Genomic DNA, 17,479 nt, shown 5'->3' on the forward strand with positions numbered 1-17,479 from the left:
CCAAGCCGTGTGGTCTGACAGACCACCACACTGTCGTCCACAGTGCTTATAGTTCTTTGCAAGAATTTATGCAAATATGAACCCTCTTTCAAGGTTACCTATTGAAGTACCTCCAACGATTGCTTTACGGGCCATTTGGCCGCTTTCAGTTCAAGTTTCGGAAGCTAGAAAACAGCGTCCGGTGTAAATGGAAGCCATTTCGCCGAATATCTCTCGTTTCCACTGACCGCACTTAGCAAGTAAACGCATTAGTTTATATACGATCATTTTCGCAATGCTGTTTACAAGGACTGAACCAGCGAACTTTACCCCTGACAAGCACGCGAGAGTGCATGTGCGAGGTATGTGTGGTAGCACCGACGACCACCAGCTGCATATGACAACATTTTCCCTGACCACGGGCACCGTCTCTTCTGCACAGCTGGGCGGGGGAGGGAGGAGGCGGTAGCGTGTCACCAGGCGCTGGCCGGCCGGACTCCGCCGATACACCGGTTCACGGCACACTGTTTGGTATACAGCTGTCAGTGCGCGCGACCGCCGGCCCCACTGCCAGACGTGTCCGGAGAGCCGCCGAGCAGGGAGCGCGCGTGCCGCCGGACCATGGCCGCCGTCCGACTGCTGCTGTTGCTCTGTACGCTGGCCGCCGCCGTCGCCGCAGTCAGCGGTGAGTGTCGGCGCCGGGGGTCGGTCAGCCGCGGCTGGAGACGGTCCCAGCCGGGGCTTCTCCAGGTCGGCCAGCCGCGGCTGGAGACGGTCCCAGCCGGGGCTTCTCCACCTCCGAGCATGTGGCCACTGCCGAGATAGGTGGGGAGGAAGGGCAGTAGACAGTTGAAGACTTGCCTTGTTTTAGTGGACTAATGAGACGCGTGCGCTGTTGTTTTCAACTTGAGTTTACATTTGTGTTCGCGTTAGGTGGCTGTGGCTGGTCCAGAAAGAGGAGGCATTGCCCATCTGGCTTTGCACTAGACACACCTACGTTGCCTGTTGCTTTCTAATGCAGAAACACCGATGAGTGGTTGGCGTGGTGCCTCAGTGACTGTAAACCGCATTTTGGTTGGTTGCAGTGCTCATGATGCAGGTAAATTAGTTTATTTGGGACGCCAAATGAACTTAGTTTCGGGTGGAGAATATGTAACCGACATTATCATTACCGGCGTCACAAGGTGTTGATGTGCCAGTGGACTGTAGATCATTTACCCCTGAGTCTATGGTATATATATATATATATATATATATATATATATATATATATATATCACTTACAACTTAAGACTAGACTGCGATGCATAGTGTCAATCAACAGCAACGGTGACAGCCTAAAGTCAGCACGAAAATTGTCCAGATTGGGCGCGAAATAACCTCTGCATCTGAATTGCCATTTAGCCTCAGTAACGTCACAGGCAGCTATGATCATTGGGGACCGTATGACTGCGACATTATGCAGGAAGGCCGGCTGTGCTGAGGGTAGCGCATGCTTGAGTCCTTCATGGTTCTTAAGCTGGGGAGTGTGCGCATGTCATGCTGCGCGATACACGCCATAGGACCGCACCACATGCAGATATGTGCACCAGATGATAACAAAGACTGCCAAACTAAAAAGAATGCAGACCACGCGCTACAGCACGGATGCCGCAGCAGGATGTAATGAAGACCACATCCTGACATTACAGATTGCGTGCCATGCTTGTCACGAATAGTCTCGACCGTCAGTGACAAGTTGGCAGAGAGGACATATGATCTTAGTTTCTTGGTAGAAAAGTGTCGCAAAGCATTGTGACGTAAAAGACGAGTGCAATTAGTAAAACAAAAGTGCAAACAGGAACTTTAAGGAATTTGCTCGACCTGTCATGTTGCAGAATTGCAAATGCATCTGCAGAAACGCTTTTACAAAAAAGCTGCACAGTTAGAACAATCCTTTAAAGGTTTCATAAGTAAGTAGCAATATCACGCCAGCAACTTTCCACCCCTAAAGCCTCCACGCGCCCGCTTGGCCAGTTGAATACCTATCGCTCGGGTGGGGTGGGGGATGGGGGCTCATTTTGACACCCTGAGATCTCAGAAACTAAGACAGATACAAACACCAAATCATGGGAAGTGTTGGGATGTACGTTAATTCGTTCGTGCCAAGCTTTGAGGTTCCTAGGTCATGATCTTAGGGTCAAATAAGGTCAAACAAGATCAACCTTTAGATCAGTGTCCAAAGCGCCCCCCCCCCCAGACCTTCTCCTGCAACCGCCGTTCACCTAGATGCCTTAAGCAAAAGGTTCTAAGCAAATGGGCAAGATGTTCTAGCAATGGGTCACTGGTGTACATTTAAGGTTGGTGACCTTGTTTGACGTCTCGAAGGTCATGGTCACCAAAATCATACAAAATTGTTTTAATTTCTGCATTTAGATATGGATTAGGGATTACGCTGGGCAGTACATTCCTAACAACAAAGGTTGACCTGGGCCATTTTAGGTCAGTGACTTATTGTGACCTTGTAAAGGTCGTTGAAGATGCATTATGTGGTTCGTGCTATCAGCAACCTCAAAATGAGCACCAAAAACTACCCCATGTAGCAAGCTCTGGGGTAAGAACAGGTTAGTTTTTACCTTGATCTGACCTTCATACTTGACCCTAGGTCAATAACCCTTGACTCAATTTTGAGTTTCGCAAGAAGCTATCTCAGAAATGTGTGGCCCTAGTCCAAACGCTCCGTTGTTGCATCAGGTTAAGCGATTCGCCAGAAGCTGTTTTCGCTGAATCCATGTGATGACTTTGATCTCACTGAGGTCAGCGAGCCTACATGGTGCATGCAAATGCTTGATGCCTAGCGATCCGATCTTCAGTTGTCTACACCTAGGCAAAATTTAGCGTGGCTGCGCGGCGCCGTTAGGAATTATTCCAAAAAACCTTCGGGAGAGGGTTCAGATTGACCTCCGCCCACCCGAGTGCGTGTTAAGAGTGTTGCAATTGTGTGAGGTTTGTAACTGAAATTGGCATTTTGAAGAGCTTCCAGTGCGGCTTACAACTCTGTCCCTCTAAAGACCTAAAACCATCTAGTTTTTTAGCTGCACGCCCACGAAGATGTGCAGACTTTTCATGCAACCTATTTCAAAGTCATTCAGGCACACATAACGCCATAGAAATGTCATTGTAGTCCTGCCACCCCATTGGCCATGCAGTGTTCAAGGCCAGGAAAACATAGATTCGTCGAGCCTGCCATATCTAGAAAACGTGAGCTCGACTTACAGATATAATGGACGTCAAATGACTCCCAATCAATGATGAGCAGACTTGTGCAAGTTCCAATCACGTTCATTTAGTTGGATTAGAGCTCTTTTGACCAGTAAAGATTATCTCAGGGATGTGGGATGAGGGGGAATAGATAACGGTGGGACAGGACTGCATGCGCCTGGGGGACCAACCGCCAAACCCCAGCTCGCGCAGAAACCCCTCTGTGGATATGTGCCGAGCGCCGGTCGGGGTCCTGCTCCACGGGGTTCCTCGACCTACTCGTGGCTGGCGCATTTAACCTACCGCGAACTGGCAGGGCGTCGTGAGGATGAAAGATGAAACAAGAAAGAGGATATACCACTGTTTTTCACAACGCAGATTGAAGGGGAATGCGATTCCCCCGTCGTTTTCAGATTAATAAAGATAGACCTAAGCGGAAAACACCAGTAGATTCGTATTGATTGCATATCGCGGCTAATAATAATTTTGCCAGGCCAAAGGTCAAACTTTCCCGAAAATCGCATTTTTTCAGATTCATGACCGACAGTGAATACTAGATATATAAAACTATGGACAACAGTATATAGTTTTTGTGTGTTTAGAGCATGCATTTATTATAAATGGCTACGTTAATACACCAATGTCGGCCCGGCGCACGCTTTCCGCGGCATCATCGGATTCTGCCCATGCCTGCCACAGATCGCCGTGCAGTATTCCCCAAAGAACCACTCCTGCTCCGAAACCAAAAAAAGCTAATGACGCACTTGTGGTGCCAAAACACGCGCATTGAACACCCCATGGGCTGTTGAAACTTTGAGCACCATCGCATAACATGCCGGAGAAGTATCCTGAAAACAAGTTAACAGGGTCGCCTTAACCCCCATGCGGGCCTCGGTGCAAGGTAGGTACCTCCAAGACTGGTTAGGCGGCGGAGGCGGGCTGGAATGATGACGTACCTGAGCCTTGTAATGTAAATGGCTCGAAAACCTAAGCAAACTGGGCCAGACGCCTTCGGGAACCCACACACACGACTCTTACCAGTGTATTGAAATATCACAATCGACAGCACGATAGGTCGTGGCTTAAGCTGTCCGCCCTGTTGCAGGCGCCGGCAACAGCACGGTGACCTGCGAAGCCGGCGCCTTCGCCTGCGCCGACGGCATGCTCTGCGTCCCCAGCACCTGGCGCTGCGACATTGAGCATGACTGCTCGGACGGCAGCGACGAGTGGAACTGCGCGGCACCGGCGTGCGCCACCGGCGACTTCCGCTGCGACTCCGGCAGGTGCATCCACGGCTCCTGGCGCTGCGACGGAGACCAGGACTGCCCAAACGGCAGCGATGAGCAGAACTGTTCTTCGACCGGCTCAGAGCAGCCCGAGGACCACGAGAGGCCCGAGCGGCCCGTAAACCGCACCTGGGTGACCAGCGGTGGCCGGCCCGTGATGCCCCAGGCCGTGATGCTCTTGGCGCCACTGCTGCTGCTGCGCGGCGCTCACGCTCTGTAATGATCACCGGCGTGCGGTAACGTGACGTCACGGTGACCCGGGCGAAGGTCATCGCCCTGACGATAGGCGAACGCGAACCACCCGGCACAAGTGCCTCCTATTGCAGTGCGAGGTCCCGCCTGATCGAATGAAGTCCGCATATGGACAGTGGGCGTCCCCGAAATCACCGCGCAATGACTGCACGGTACGCGGCAGCAGCAACAGCAGCGAGCAGCAGCAGCAGCGAGAAGGTGGTGCGGCTCCGTGGTGGAGAATCAGCTGTCGAGCAGGCTCCGGACTTCGCGAGAGGAGGGGGGATGGGGCAGAATCCGTCACTCTTGTGATAGCTGTACCGTGCGCGGTGCGGACGCTATGCGATGCCGCTAAGAAATGCGGGACTCGTGAGTAGCGCATGGCGTCGCACATTTTGTTACACTTGTAGCAGAGTGAGCGAGGCCCAGTTTGAGTTTGTTTTGTCCTTGTTTTAAACTGGGACCGGTGGCATTCATGCTCTCTGGGAAATGATATATTTGAATACAATGAGAGCGGTGTCATGCTGTCTTAAGCCATATTAAGCACACAATATGCTCCAAATTTCAACAACTCGGCAACTCCTAACATGTTCACGTTTCGCCGTACGAACGCAAAGGATTTGCAGGCAAAGCAATGTGTACGCGACGTTTCCACACGACATTTCAGCGCGAGGAAAGTAAAGCGTCCTCGCTCGATAACATCGGAAACCCTAAACTCACGGGTCCGAAGCCCAAGCTTAGGATCGTCGACCGAGTGTCGTAGCGGAATAGGATCAACACATTTAGGCTGAAAAGGGAAGAAAATGGCATTGACAAACGCATAGCTTGACATGTGCAGACAGTGTGGGACCTCGAATAAACTAAGAATCTGACTGTTTCTGTACGCTTTGAACACTTCCTGTCAGTCTACGGCAACTGTAGCGAATACCGATGTTAAGCCAAATGCACAGTGCTGCTGAGAGCCACTGTCTGTAAAGCAACAAGTGATCTTGGCAACACCCAATCCGTGGCTGTGTCGGAGATCGACCGAGAAACGCCAATGTTGCTTCGTTTGAAACCGGTCTCGAATGCAACGCGTTGCTGTACAAACCAATACATGTGACCATGACACAGACGTAGTCCAGTTCCCTGTGATCAGTATGAAACTAAATTATTTGCGTTTTTCGCAGTACCAAAGGCGAGCGTTTTTAACTAAAAATGCATCGCTTTTGTAGGCAAAAGTGCTCAGCCTTGGTCAGACCCACGGCCAGCAAATTTCCAAACCAAGCAATTCGTTGACCTACCAAAGCTCCATCAGTGTATTTCTGCCTCCCAAAGTTCCATGGCTGACGAACTTTCCCAAACATTGACAATGCCTGGTTGGGTGGGTTTCTGCGGGGTCCGACTGCACTTCGTCTATATGCTCATGATTTGTAGCTTACGTCTGTTATTGTCTCACTGTGCCACGCAGGTTACCTTGCTCGCCACAGTTTAAGGTACTTGTCAGAAGTATTAAGCCGCCCGTTCTGACGTGTTGTAGCACAACCAGCGGTTCTCAAGTTCCGAGCGCTCACCCAAATTGCTTTGGGAGTGCCCGTCGGGCGTTATCACAGTGTTTTGAACCGATGTTTCACTAAGACGTAGTCTCTTGAGTGCAGGAACGTCACGCAAAGTGAGCGTTTGTGCCTCACATCACAGTGCTATGTGGAAAGCTTGTAATCAAAATGCCAATTTAGAAAACATCCACGTTTGTACTGGCCACATCCAGGGGATACAAATCTGGTAATATCAACTGATGAATACCTGTTTTATGAGAACCAAGACCATCCCATGTATCGCGAAAGATCACCCAGACTTATGCAAGGCATGGTCCAACCACTCACCTGCCAGCTAGCTGGGGGGGGGGGGTTACGACACAGATCTAAAGATGCATGTTTGGGCACGCGCACGCATCAGGCTAAGTAGAGGTGGGGTGCCTACTGCCCGCTCACAGCGCAGATGCGGCTAGGACCGGAAGGAAACAAGCCGCAGAGGCAGCCCTATCCAACTTTAGAGACGTAAAGCTCTGGGCTTTGCAGTTTTGCGGACATGTGTGTAGTTGCCTCATGCAGGCGCTCCAATGCAAAGCTCAGTTCATTATGCCCCGTGGTTTACCGACAGCCTGATTTTGCGGGTTCCATACATGTCCGCGGATCAGGCAGGACGCCAGCTTGAGCAATAATCCGAATGTGCACGTGCACGTGCACGGGTAAGCGTATGGGAGAACTGTCGATCAAAGCTGCACCGATGGAAAACTCTCCATTTCATGTTGTTCCCAGTGATAATAGCGCTGGAGACTGTCCCAGGGTGGGGTCAATCATGGCGTGGATCGATTCCCACCAAAGACAAGCGCATCGCTCAGATACGAAGGCTAAGGATTTTTCGATGGTTTTGATCAATAACAGGACAATGAAAGCAACCCTGCGTCCCTCCGTTGCCAGGACTGGCGTCCAGGCGCCAGAGAAGCTATGGACGAATTTCGGGGGTGGCTCAAACCAACCAAGGAAAGGTGGTTTGTCTCTCGTAGTGTACCTTTTGATTATTTCACGACAGATGTGAGCGTTCGTTGTCCAATGTTTCTGTAACGATTTAAGCTGGACATTTTGAAAGAAAGGATTTCTGGAATCAGAGCTCACACTAAGCGGTGTTTGTGATGTAGGCCCTGAACCCTTCCACCCGATCGTGCAGTTCCAAGCCAGCGGCAGAATTTCATGGCGGAAGTTTAACGTGCTGCGATGTTTGGAACAGCCCGTCCTGCCCTCTGACGTTACCTGACCTTGCGCGTGGCCACTGTCATCGGTCGGAAGCCATATCTGTCAAGGGCAAATGGATGGTATGCAATCTGTTCGTAAAGCGTTGGTTGGCCCGCATCTATTTTCCTCTAATCTGGTGTGCTCTTTCCTCTAATCTGGCGTTCCTCTAATCCTCTAATCAATGCTGGAGGATGTTTGTACGATAGCGGCCAAAGGAGTGAGGCTCAGTGGTGGCTCAGTTCTGGCTTTCCATCCCGTTCAAAACCCTGCTATGCTCTCTTGCGTGGAATGGTCTGGAATGATGAGTTGCTCGAGCCGTATCTGGTGTTGGAGATATCAGATACGCGGTATCTGATATCTCATCATCATATCTTCATGCAACGTCAGCCGTGCAGCGTCCACTTCCATGACGCATTTACTCCCTTTGCTGCCGTTTTTTGGAGAGATAAGAGGTATAGGATCTTGCATCCATTTATTGCTAGTGCAATGAACACAGGACGCAACCGCAGTGAAGCACACGGGACACTTATCAAACATGGCGCGCGGGAGAAACCAGCATCCAACGATTCCTGCCACCGCGCAGCCAATGAGAGATATTCTAGGACTGCTATTTGCTGAGGGCGAGACAACGGCATCAAAATGAACGGAGGTGGGCTTTTCTCTCGATCTTTGCTTTCGTCGATGGTCACTTCCTTGGATCTGAAAAGAGGCGGAGCGTCAATGCAACACGACATCAGAGTGCCCAAGGGACAGCCGCCGGGGCCATAGGATGAATGTCGCGCCCACCCTCAGAGCTGAGAACTAACCACTAGTGCTCTACTGACTTCGAAGCAAAAGCCTGCACACACGAGTCGTTGATCCGACTAGGCATTGTCCTGCAACTGTTAAAATAGACCTGCAGTGACTTCGGCCGAGTTAAAGCCCAGACATATCAGATTACGCCGCTGGGGGAAGGCTGACGTACCGTGCGGCCAGCCAGCAGGTGCTCAGGCCTTCTCCTGGTTGGCCGTGTCGGCCGACGCCGTGGACACGGTCTCGGCTGCGCGGCTCTTGGGCGCCTCGTCGTTGCTGATGCACACCCACGGCATGTGCTTGCGCAGCGCCGCCCGGTACTTGGGGTGGCTGAGCGCGTACACCAGCGGGTTGTACGTGCTCACGGCCTTCGCGAAGAGCGCCGGCAGCGCCGACACCAGCGGCGTCACCAGCATCGGGTTGCCGCCGATGCCGATGGCGACGACGATGCAGTATGGCGTCCAGCAGAGCGCCCACACGGAGATGTTGGCCAGCGCCACCTTGGCAATACGGATCTCGGCCGACTGCTTGTCCTGGTCGGCGTTGCTGCGCAGCGTCGACACGTTCATCTTCTTCGCCTGCTCCTTCAGCGCCTTCTCGTGCTGGAACACGGCGTTCACGATGTGGTAGTAGAAGAAGCAAATCGTTAGGATCGGCATCATATAGAAGAAGATGATGCAGCACCAGATGTAGGCGGTGTTGGTCACCCCGCGGTCGAAGTAGTCGAACGTGCACGAGTCCAGAATGCCCTCGGGCACGTAGGCTCCGATGCCGAAGAACGGTAGGAGGGTGAAGGCCAGTGTGTACCCCCAGATGAGCAGCATGATGCCGAACGCCTTGCCGGTGGTGAGAGGTGCGGCGTTGAAGGACTGCACGATGACGCGGTAGCGGTCCCAGCTGATGGCGACAAGAGAGCAGATGCTGCAGAGGCCGCTGACGGCACCCAGGAAGCCGGCCACCTCGCAGGCGCGCGGCCCCAGCTGCCACGCACCGCCCAAGAACGCGTTGTAGATGAAGGCCGTGTGGTTGGTGGTAGTCATGACGAGATCCGACAGGGTCAAGTTGATCACCAACATGTTGGACGGAGTGCGCAGCCCCTTGTCCTTCAGGAACAGGTACAGCGCCGTCAAGTTGCCGAACATGGAGACCACGACTGAAACGAGGCCAAACGGTGAGGCCCAGCCCTGCGCTGCGATCCTGACAAGGAACAGGAAGATTGCATTTATTTTTTTGCAGAGTGAATCAACGCCTAAGTTCAGCAAAAGTAGCCACTAGATACAATAAAGCCTGTGTCGACACTGGAGAGCTAATGTAGCGCATACGGGGACTGAAATATTACAACAGGCTCTCACCATGCCTCGACAAAAATGAAGTGCTTACCACCTCACATCTGCGCAACAAAATAGGTACTAGTCATCTCCTAGCTGATGAAGGGCGACAGCTGCATCGAATTTTCACACATGGAAAGCAAAAAGGTTTGAATAAAGATAGGTCAAGCGTACAACTGCACCGCTTACACTATATCACACAGTTGTCGAATGCCGACCATGTTGTACTTACACAAGACCAGGTAGATCATGCCGATCATGTAGTGCCAGAGCGGATTGACTGGCGGGAAGTTGTACCAGTGCTTGGGGATGATCTCAAGCATTTCGGCAGGAGCGGTGTCAGGCACCCGGGCGTTGGGGTCGAACATCCAGCCGAACTTCTCATCGCGGGCCGAGACCGCGAAAGCCTGAGGGCAGTCGACGAGAGGTCAGGCAGGAGCGGTGTCAGGCACCCAGGCGTTGGGGTCGAACATCCAGACGAACTTCTCATCGCGGGCCGAGACCGCGAAAGCCTGAGGGCAGTCGACGAGAGGTCAGGCAGGAGCGGTGTCAGGCACCCAGGCGTTGGGGTCGAACATCCAGACGAACTTCTCATCGCGGGCCGAGACCGCGGAAACCTGAGGGCAGTCGACGAGAGGTCAGGCTGGGCCGGCCCAGGAGGTCATGCTGGGGCTGTCCTTGATGTCAGACGCACTGGGGGTTTTCACGATTGTCCAAGAGGCGAGACTGAAGAGGTCCGTGAGGTCAGACAGGGGGAGGTGACCAAGGTCGAATTGTGAGCGGTTTGGGGGGCCCTGAGCTGCCGAGGGTCGAGAGGTCTCGAGCTGCTGAAGCTCGAAAGAGTTGACTTGAGATATCCGACGCGATTGCCCTGATAAAGCTGGCAATGAGTTCGGCAAAGGTGTTCACGAAGGTGTCACTGCCACCTAGGCTGAGCAATACGCGGTTAAGTTCAACAGCAGTAGTTGTGTAGATGATTTGGGCCTGATGACAGTGCAAAGTATTTAGCGATACGCAAAATTTAGGTTAACGGATTTTATGCGTTACTAGTCAAATGACTGTTCGTCACGCCTCAGTGAAAGCAGAGGTGCATAAAGAGACCATGGCTGACCAGGAAGCGCGGGCACAACTATGATGGACTGCACCCGAGGGCATTCCGCTGACATGCTGGCGAGGTCGGCCACCTGGACCGGGCTGCTGGTTGACGATCAGTCGCATGATATTCCCTCCCTATACGCGGCATGTGTGTATGTGTGTTGCATTATTCTGTCACATTCTTGAGATACTACGGGGCGTCGAAATCCAGCAACTGGGAGTGATGCAAAGGTTTAACACTGCTCATAAGCAAACATTATGTTATCTAGATGGCAGCCTAGCATGCACTATGTCCCAAACATACTAATGGGAGACTTCGGCACGTCGAAGTCCGATAGCTGAGAATGATGGAAATAGCTGCTGCCTATAAGCAAACCATTATGCTACCTAGGTGGGCAGTCAAGCATGCACTATGTCCTAAACAGAGACACTAGCAATTGCCATCAGAGGATTGCGGTTCTGAGTTGTAGATCCAGATTTTCGCAAGCTACAATAAGCCTTTTGACATATCATTTAATATCTACAATCCCCTCACAAATTTCATGAATTGTATTTTAAAACTAAAGGCCCAAATGAAAATTATCTCTCAGCTTTTTTAAGATGCCGGATCCACCAGTAGCTCTTTTCGAAGGTCAGCGCGATCCGGAACTCTCTGCCAGGATCGTGTCGCATGTCTGCCTGCATTTGGCGGTTTCTTCACACTTCTCGCAAAGTAAGACATAACCAAGCATAAGACCAAGTGCCCATGCCTTAAGTAAGTGCTCGCCGACACAACCAGTATACCGCATGCCGCCATTCCAGCGCCCTGGCAGCAGACCTTGGGCGCTATGGGCAAGGACTGGAGACAGGGGAAGCCGCCACCTGCATGCAGGACCTGGGGACCGCAGACTCACCGCCGCGTGAATGTTCGCCATCCTGTCGCCTCGGGTCTACCGACCACTGCTCACATGCCACTGGCTGTCTGGCGGAGATGGCGGACGTCGGCAGCCCTTTATACCGACAACCGAGCGCCGCGGGGCTTCGGCATGACCTTGCTCTTCCGCATCGTACCGCTTCTCCCGTCTTCGGCGGCGCGGCCGGGCCGACTTACACGCTGACAGCGATGAGGTGACAAGCACGCGTAGTTCCACTTACCTTTTGCATCGCCAGTAACAAAGCCTGGGACAACGCGGTCCGATGAACGTGGAATGTTTTTTACAGAGACGACGTATTTTTTCTCCGACTAAGCACCGCTGATCGCCAGCGCTTGACTTTAACGGCTGTTGCACACGCACTAACGGTGCCGCAGCCAAGCAGAAGGTTTGGGATTTCGCCCCTCCCTCCCACTCTCCTCTTGAGGTGGTTGGTTCCATCGGGCCTAAGTCTTTCTGGACACATTGCTATTAAGTGGTTAGACTTGTCTGTGAGGCTTGTAAAACATCAAAAACGCGGCTTGAGACGCCAAAATAGGACCTTGAGCTCGGAAAAAGTCATCCAAATAAGCAGCATCCCCCTCTTTTTGAAGCAGAGGGGCCCCATTGGCTGAAAGGGCTTACCATGACCCGATCTGACCGCTTGCTGGGCGAAATTATGGATTTGCCACTACATACTCATCATTACTATATTTCTACTTTCTCGTATACAACGTCGCCCGTATTGAGTGATGATTGTGTCATTGGATAAACACACTTAAGATATTGTTGCTTTCTGATTATTGTTGAAATGGGTGCAATCAAGCAATACTCGTGCTGCCGCTGCGAAAGCTTCTCTGATCATCAAAACGGCCGTTGGTTATCTGTAACGCAGACACAAGATGAGACGCCGTGTCCACGCTACAGATGTTTGCATTTTTGGATACCCTCGCGTAAGTGTGGAATTAGGGAGCCGGATGCACCACGGCCCTACCTCCTTCCGTAAAAGTGTTGTATTAGCCCTGTCTGATGCATGGGATGGATCGACTCCAAATAAGGTGCTTTACCCGCCCTTATTTGCGACATTTCCAAGCTGCCGTCCGGGCGACACGGTCGTGACCAACGGAGTTAATCACGAGGGAAACCACCCCTGCCCGCCAGCTCACCACCCCGGGTCCTAGTTGGTTTAGTATTAAAGGGATTAGGCTCTGCCAAAGACCGCTTTTACGGGCGAATACGTGGGCTGGGCGAGCTTTGACGCCAGCCCACCGGAAATTGTGCAACTCCAGCGGACCGGCCGGCCGAGCCAGGCCCAACTCAGCAGCCAGTCGGGCCTTTGACCGACGTATAGCTTTGCAGCCACTGGCTGTCCCGTCGTGATGTTCCGTCGACAAGTGGCACAATTCTTTAAACGCGGTGCACTAGTATTTTCAAAGCATTTTAAATGTAAAGCGCTTGGCAATGCAGCGTTATTATGCAATGCTGCAAGGTTGCCACGAGGTCGATTATCCTACACTTCACGTTAGAACATAATGTACCAGGTACAAAGTACTACTAGATCACAAAATGTTCGGCGTGGAGGAGCGTCAGCCATTGATCGGAAGGCCAGCAATGCCATCTCTTCGGAGGCCGATCATGAAAGCAAGGCACCGTGGCCTAACTTGAGAGAGATTCGGTCGTGAAAGCGGCATAGGCGCGTGCTTTTGTTCATCACGATCAACCCAACAATATTTGCGTAGTTGGCAATGATGTGGTTACAATTCCCCAAAGGTGTAAGTCGTAACAATTCCATCGATTGCATCGATTGAAATTGATAGAATAGGCCAGACTTACAAACCGGACTTCAAGCCATGTTGTACGTGAATCTATGCTCTGACGCTACCACCAGCGTGCCTCTGCCTGCCAAAGCTTTGAGAAAAAGATATCCCAGGGCAATTATAAGTCCAGTTCATATGGGTAACTAAAGGCGTCTGGCTATACCCCGATGTTGGATGCTACCTACACGCTGAAAACATTCGCGTTTGTAATTATCTCGCCAGTGCCGCAAAACGCCGCAAAATGTGCCTGACTGTTGAGAAACAGAGAGAGCGAGAGTGAGAGAAACAGAGGGAGAGAGAGAGAGAAAGAAAAGAGCGAGAGAGAGAGAGAGAGAGAGAGAGAGAGAGAGAGAGAGAGAGAGAGAGAGAGAGAGAGAGAGAGAGAGAGAGAGAGAGAGAGAGAGAGAGAGAGAGAGAGAGAGAGAGAGAGAGAGAGAGAGAGAGAGAGAGAGAGCATGAAGAAACTTGCGGCAAGCTCCCCTGGTTGCTGTTCTGTTTTTTTTTTTGCCTGGAGTTTTCACTTTATGTTTGATAATTGTGCAAACTCTTGCACTCAACATGAGCAAATTGCATGGGAGCACCGCTAATAGAACTTCGATGATAGCATTATTGTCCGCAAAGTCGCAGCCGAAGATGAGGCACAACAATGTCAATCTTTCCAATGGTCTAGCAATGTTTTGGGTGAACATATTATTTTTTAAATCATGGTGTTGTGCTCATTTTTAAGCATAAACAGGCGAAGACATCTTGGCACGTCAACTCGCTCTTTTTACTCTAAAACTCGATGCTTATCATCTGCCGTCGTATGCTGCGTATAACACGATTTAAAAAATGCTACCACAATGAGGCTTAACACACATTCAGGTGGGGGTCACTTTGACCCCCCCCCCACCTGAATGTTTTTCCAGAATGATTTCCGAAGGACGCGGCGTAGCCACACCAATAGACAACTGAATAGCGGATTTTGCGTTTTTACAAATTTTGGTGTACATTGTAAGGTCTCTGACCTACGGCAGGTCAGAGTTATGCCATGGATTCAGCGAAAGCTATTTCAAAGGAATCGTCCAACCTAATGCAACAATGGAATGTTAGAGGAAGCCATACGTCTCTAAGATAGTTTCTTAAGTAACACAACATTTGAATGAACAAACTCCGTTGACTTAAGGTCAGATATAATGGTCAGACTAAGGTCAAAACAATTTGTTTTTTAATCTAGAGCTTGCTGTATGGGGTAGTTCTGGGGCTCATTTCGAATTCATCGATAACAGGAAGCGCATAGCAATCTTCCATGGACCCCTTAAACGTTAGAACTGGCCACTGACCTAAAATGACTCAGGTAAACATTTTGCCTTTAAGAACATACTGCCTAGCGTAATCTTTGTTGCTTATTCAAATGCAAAACTCAAAGTAGTCTTGCATGAGTTTGGTCACCATGGCCCGCGAAAGGTCAACCGGGGTCACTGACCGCAAATGGGCACCAACAGCCTCTAACAGGTACCAATGTTCTGAGGGCACTTTGACATTAATCTTGAGCCTGACCTTGTTTGACCTTATTTAACCCGGAGATCATGACTAAAAAAAACAAATTTTGACACAAGTGTGTACACATGCAGACCAACACATTCTGTAAATAAGGTGTTTCTAACTTCCTCAGTTGCTTAGATCTCAGCAGGGTCAAAATGAGTCCATTCTCAAGCGAGGGGTATTCAACCGACCAAACGGGCGCATGTTAAGCCAAAAAACAGCTACGTTTGACAACTGCATTAACAACGGCGCCAAAGAAGCGGTGAATGAATCGACACGTGTGGTAATGACTTCATTTCGGAAAAAAAAATAATTATGATGCTCCCTATTTAAGCACGCGAGCGTGCGTTCACAAATTAGATGCAATTGTCAACAATATGCGAGTTCCCTGTTGAAATATCTCAAAGGGGTTGAATACATAAACATTTTGCCACCATGAGTCCATGTGTAGACAGCCTGAGACTGCAACCTCTTGCTAGAAACCACACAACTTGTGATATTCGATCACAAAGCGGTCAGCAGGCTTTGCAGGACTTATTTCTGCCGGGGCGGCTGAATATTTCACTCGCATCAGTCTATTGCTAAAAACTAGCCTTGTTCTTGTGGCGCACAATCGTGAAGCCAAGGTCTGGAAATCGGGTCAGCGCCCAGAAATCTCATTAGGGGTGACGGGTGCAACTGCAGCCAGCGCCCGCGCGCAGCGGGAAGCCCAACCACGGCAAGGCCAACCGACCCCGCGCGGTTTTCCGCCGTCCGCCGCGGCCATTTTTAGCCTCGGGTGCTCGGACCGTGGCTGACATGCCCCAATACTGCTTGGGAGGACGTCGGTCGGTCAGGTCAGCCGGTCCGCAGCGCTGCTGATCTGCGTCAGATGCAGTGTAAGACCACGCTGCAGGGAAAGCACCGCGCTGCAGCGATATATCTTCGGTTGTGGACTTCGTCGTCTTTGAGGAACTCGACGGATGTGATTCGACGCCGCTGAGAATCGCGACTGTGATGTTTGTGGGACGTAAATGACTTGTAAAAACTGACTGATTTTACCTCAGAAATTAAGAAATGAAATTTACGTGCTGGTTTGGGAGACGTGTGGGTATGGTTTTCATTTGCAGGATTGAATGTCGCATGGAGAGTACGAGTTTATCTCACATTTGCCGATAGGAAGGCCTCATAGATCGCTGCTATTTCGAAACGTGAATATGCTCAGGCCAGACAAGGATGGCAGAATCGCATGAAAATGAATAGATAGGGAAAACTATTCTGTTTTTGTTACGATTGCTCGCAGTAACCGTCACTTTTCATTGCTTATTACAAATCTCCAGGGAAAAGTAAAATACACATACCATTTTGATCTAACCCAATTATTATATTTTATCTGACTAATTTGTCTTTAAATTTAACCGCAGGGGTAACAACAGATGTGTGTATAAATGAGCCTGTAAACAGAGCCTACTCTGCCCCTCCCCGATTCTGATTCTGGCGTCGGTTAACTACAGCACTGGTGTTATCCAACCGCATGCTAACGAAATTGCATGGTTTAACTACCGCAATGAAGTATACCTACCTATTTTAGTATACCTGCCTATACCAGTAACAAAATGCACGCATGAAAGCTTAGCATAGCACATCTCTTGTGATTTGCATTGCTGCGTTCGTAGCCAGTTTAAGACACGTCTCGAACGCGTATCTCTGCAAAGAGCGCACACAGCACCAGGCGTTAGGACGGCATGCAGGAATACACGGCACGTTAGGCCGGCATGTAGGAATACACGGCACGTTAGGCCGGCATGTAGGGATAGAGGATAGCGCACCGAACGATGCCTATTTTAGATCAACATAGAATAAGCAACAGCGAAAGACAACGCGAGTTTCAAGACACCATTGTCGCTGCACATCCGTACACGGATGTGGTCAAGATTACAGCATCCGTCCCAAGCTGAGCACGCAAACGTCTTCTTGGAACTCGCTTTGAGCGACGTTGTTGTCATGCACGTAGAGCGACGTTGTTGTCATGCACATAACATGTTGCTGCTAGTCATCGAGGTGAACGTGGATGTCCGCTGGCAAGTTTGTCTCCATCGCCGCGCTCGGCACGGGCCATCGAGGCCTTTCGGTCTAGCCGCCTGCGTTCCGGGCAGGTCCCATCATAGTACCGTGTGTTGGGTGTCTGAGCGTAAGAGTCAGAGGGGTTGGGATGTTCGTGCTTTGGTCATGACGCCTGAATATTCGTGGCAGGAAATGTTCCAGCCTTATGCTCGGTAAAGAGCATCACAACCACTCTGGTTGGCCGCCTGTGCGTCGTGCAGCGCTTAACGTAGTAGCGCAAGCGCGTGTCGGGTGGTAGCATGCGGAGGCTCGAAATTGCATTCTGAATGTCGAAAACTGTTCTAATTTGGAAGCTCAGCCTTACCGAAACGCAAGCAACATGAGTTTTGTTTTACTTACGAGATGAAAAGGGAAGGAAATTTCTACGCAAGATCCTGTTACCTTGGATTTCTTTCTTATCATTCGCATAACAAACCCGCTTGC

The 17,479-nt window shown here is 50.8% G+C and overlaps 2 protein-coding genes across 2 annotated transcripts; one reads left to right on the forward strand and one right to left on the reverse strand.

Moving 5' to 3' along the window:
* The first annotated feature begins 554 nt into the window (after positions 1-554).
* Positions 555-4,784, forward strand: LOC119102187 (very low-density lipoprotein receptor). Its single transcript, XM_037225538.1, has 2 exons — positions 555-664; positions 4,325-4,784. The coding sequence occupies exons 1-2, from the start codon at positions 601-603 to the stop codon at positions 4,723-4,725; spliced, it is 465 nt and encodes a 154-aa protein (XP_037081433.1). The 5' UTR covers positions 555-600; the 3' UTR covers positions 4,726-4,784.
* Positions 4,785-7,960: 3,176 nt separating this feature from the next.
* LOC119103257 (compound eye opsin BCRH2) lies at positions 7,961-11,681 on the reverse strand. Its single transcript, XM_037226711.1, has 4 exons — positions 11,616-11,681; positions 9,860-10,034; positions 8,472-9,452; positions 7,961-8,206 (listed from the first exon to the last, which is right to left on the reverse strand). Exons 1-3 carry the CDS (start codon positions 11,634-11,636, stop codon positions 8,494-8,496), a joined length of 1,155 nt encoding a protein of 384 aa, XP_037082606.1. The 5' UTR covers positions 11,637-11,681; the 3' UTR covers positions 7,961-8,206; positions 8,472-8,493.
* Between the last annotated feature and the right edge of the window lie 5,798 nt (positions 11,682-17,479).

Source organism: Pollicipes pollicipes, unplaced genomic scaffold (genome assembly GCF_011947565.3).
Source record: "Pollicipes pollicipes isolate AB1234 unplaced genomic scaffold, Ppol_2.1 Scaffold_5724;HRSCAF=6776_pilon_pilon_pilon, whole genome shotgun sequence".
Classification (NCBI taxonomy): Eukaryota; Metazoa; Arthropoda; class Thecostraca; order Pollicipedomorpha; family Pollicipedidae; genus Pollicipes; species Pollicipes pollicipes.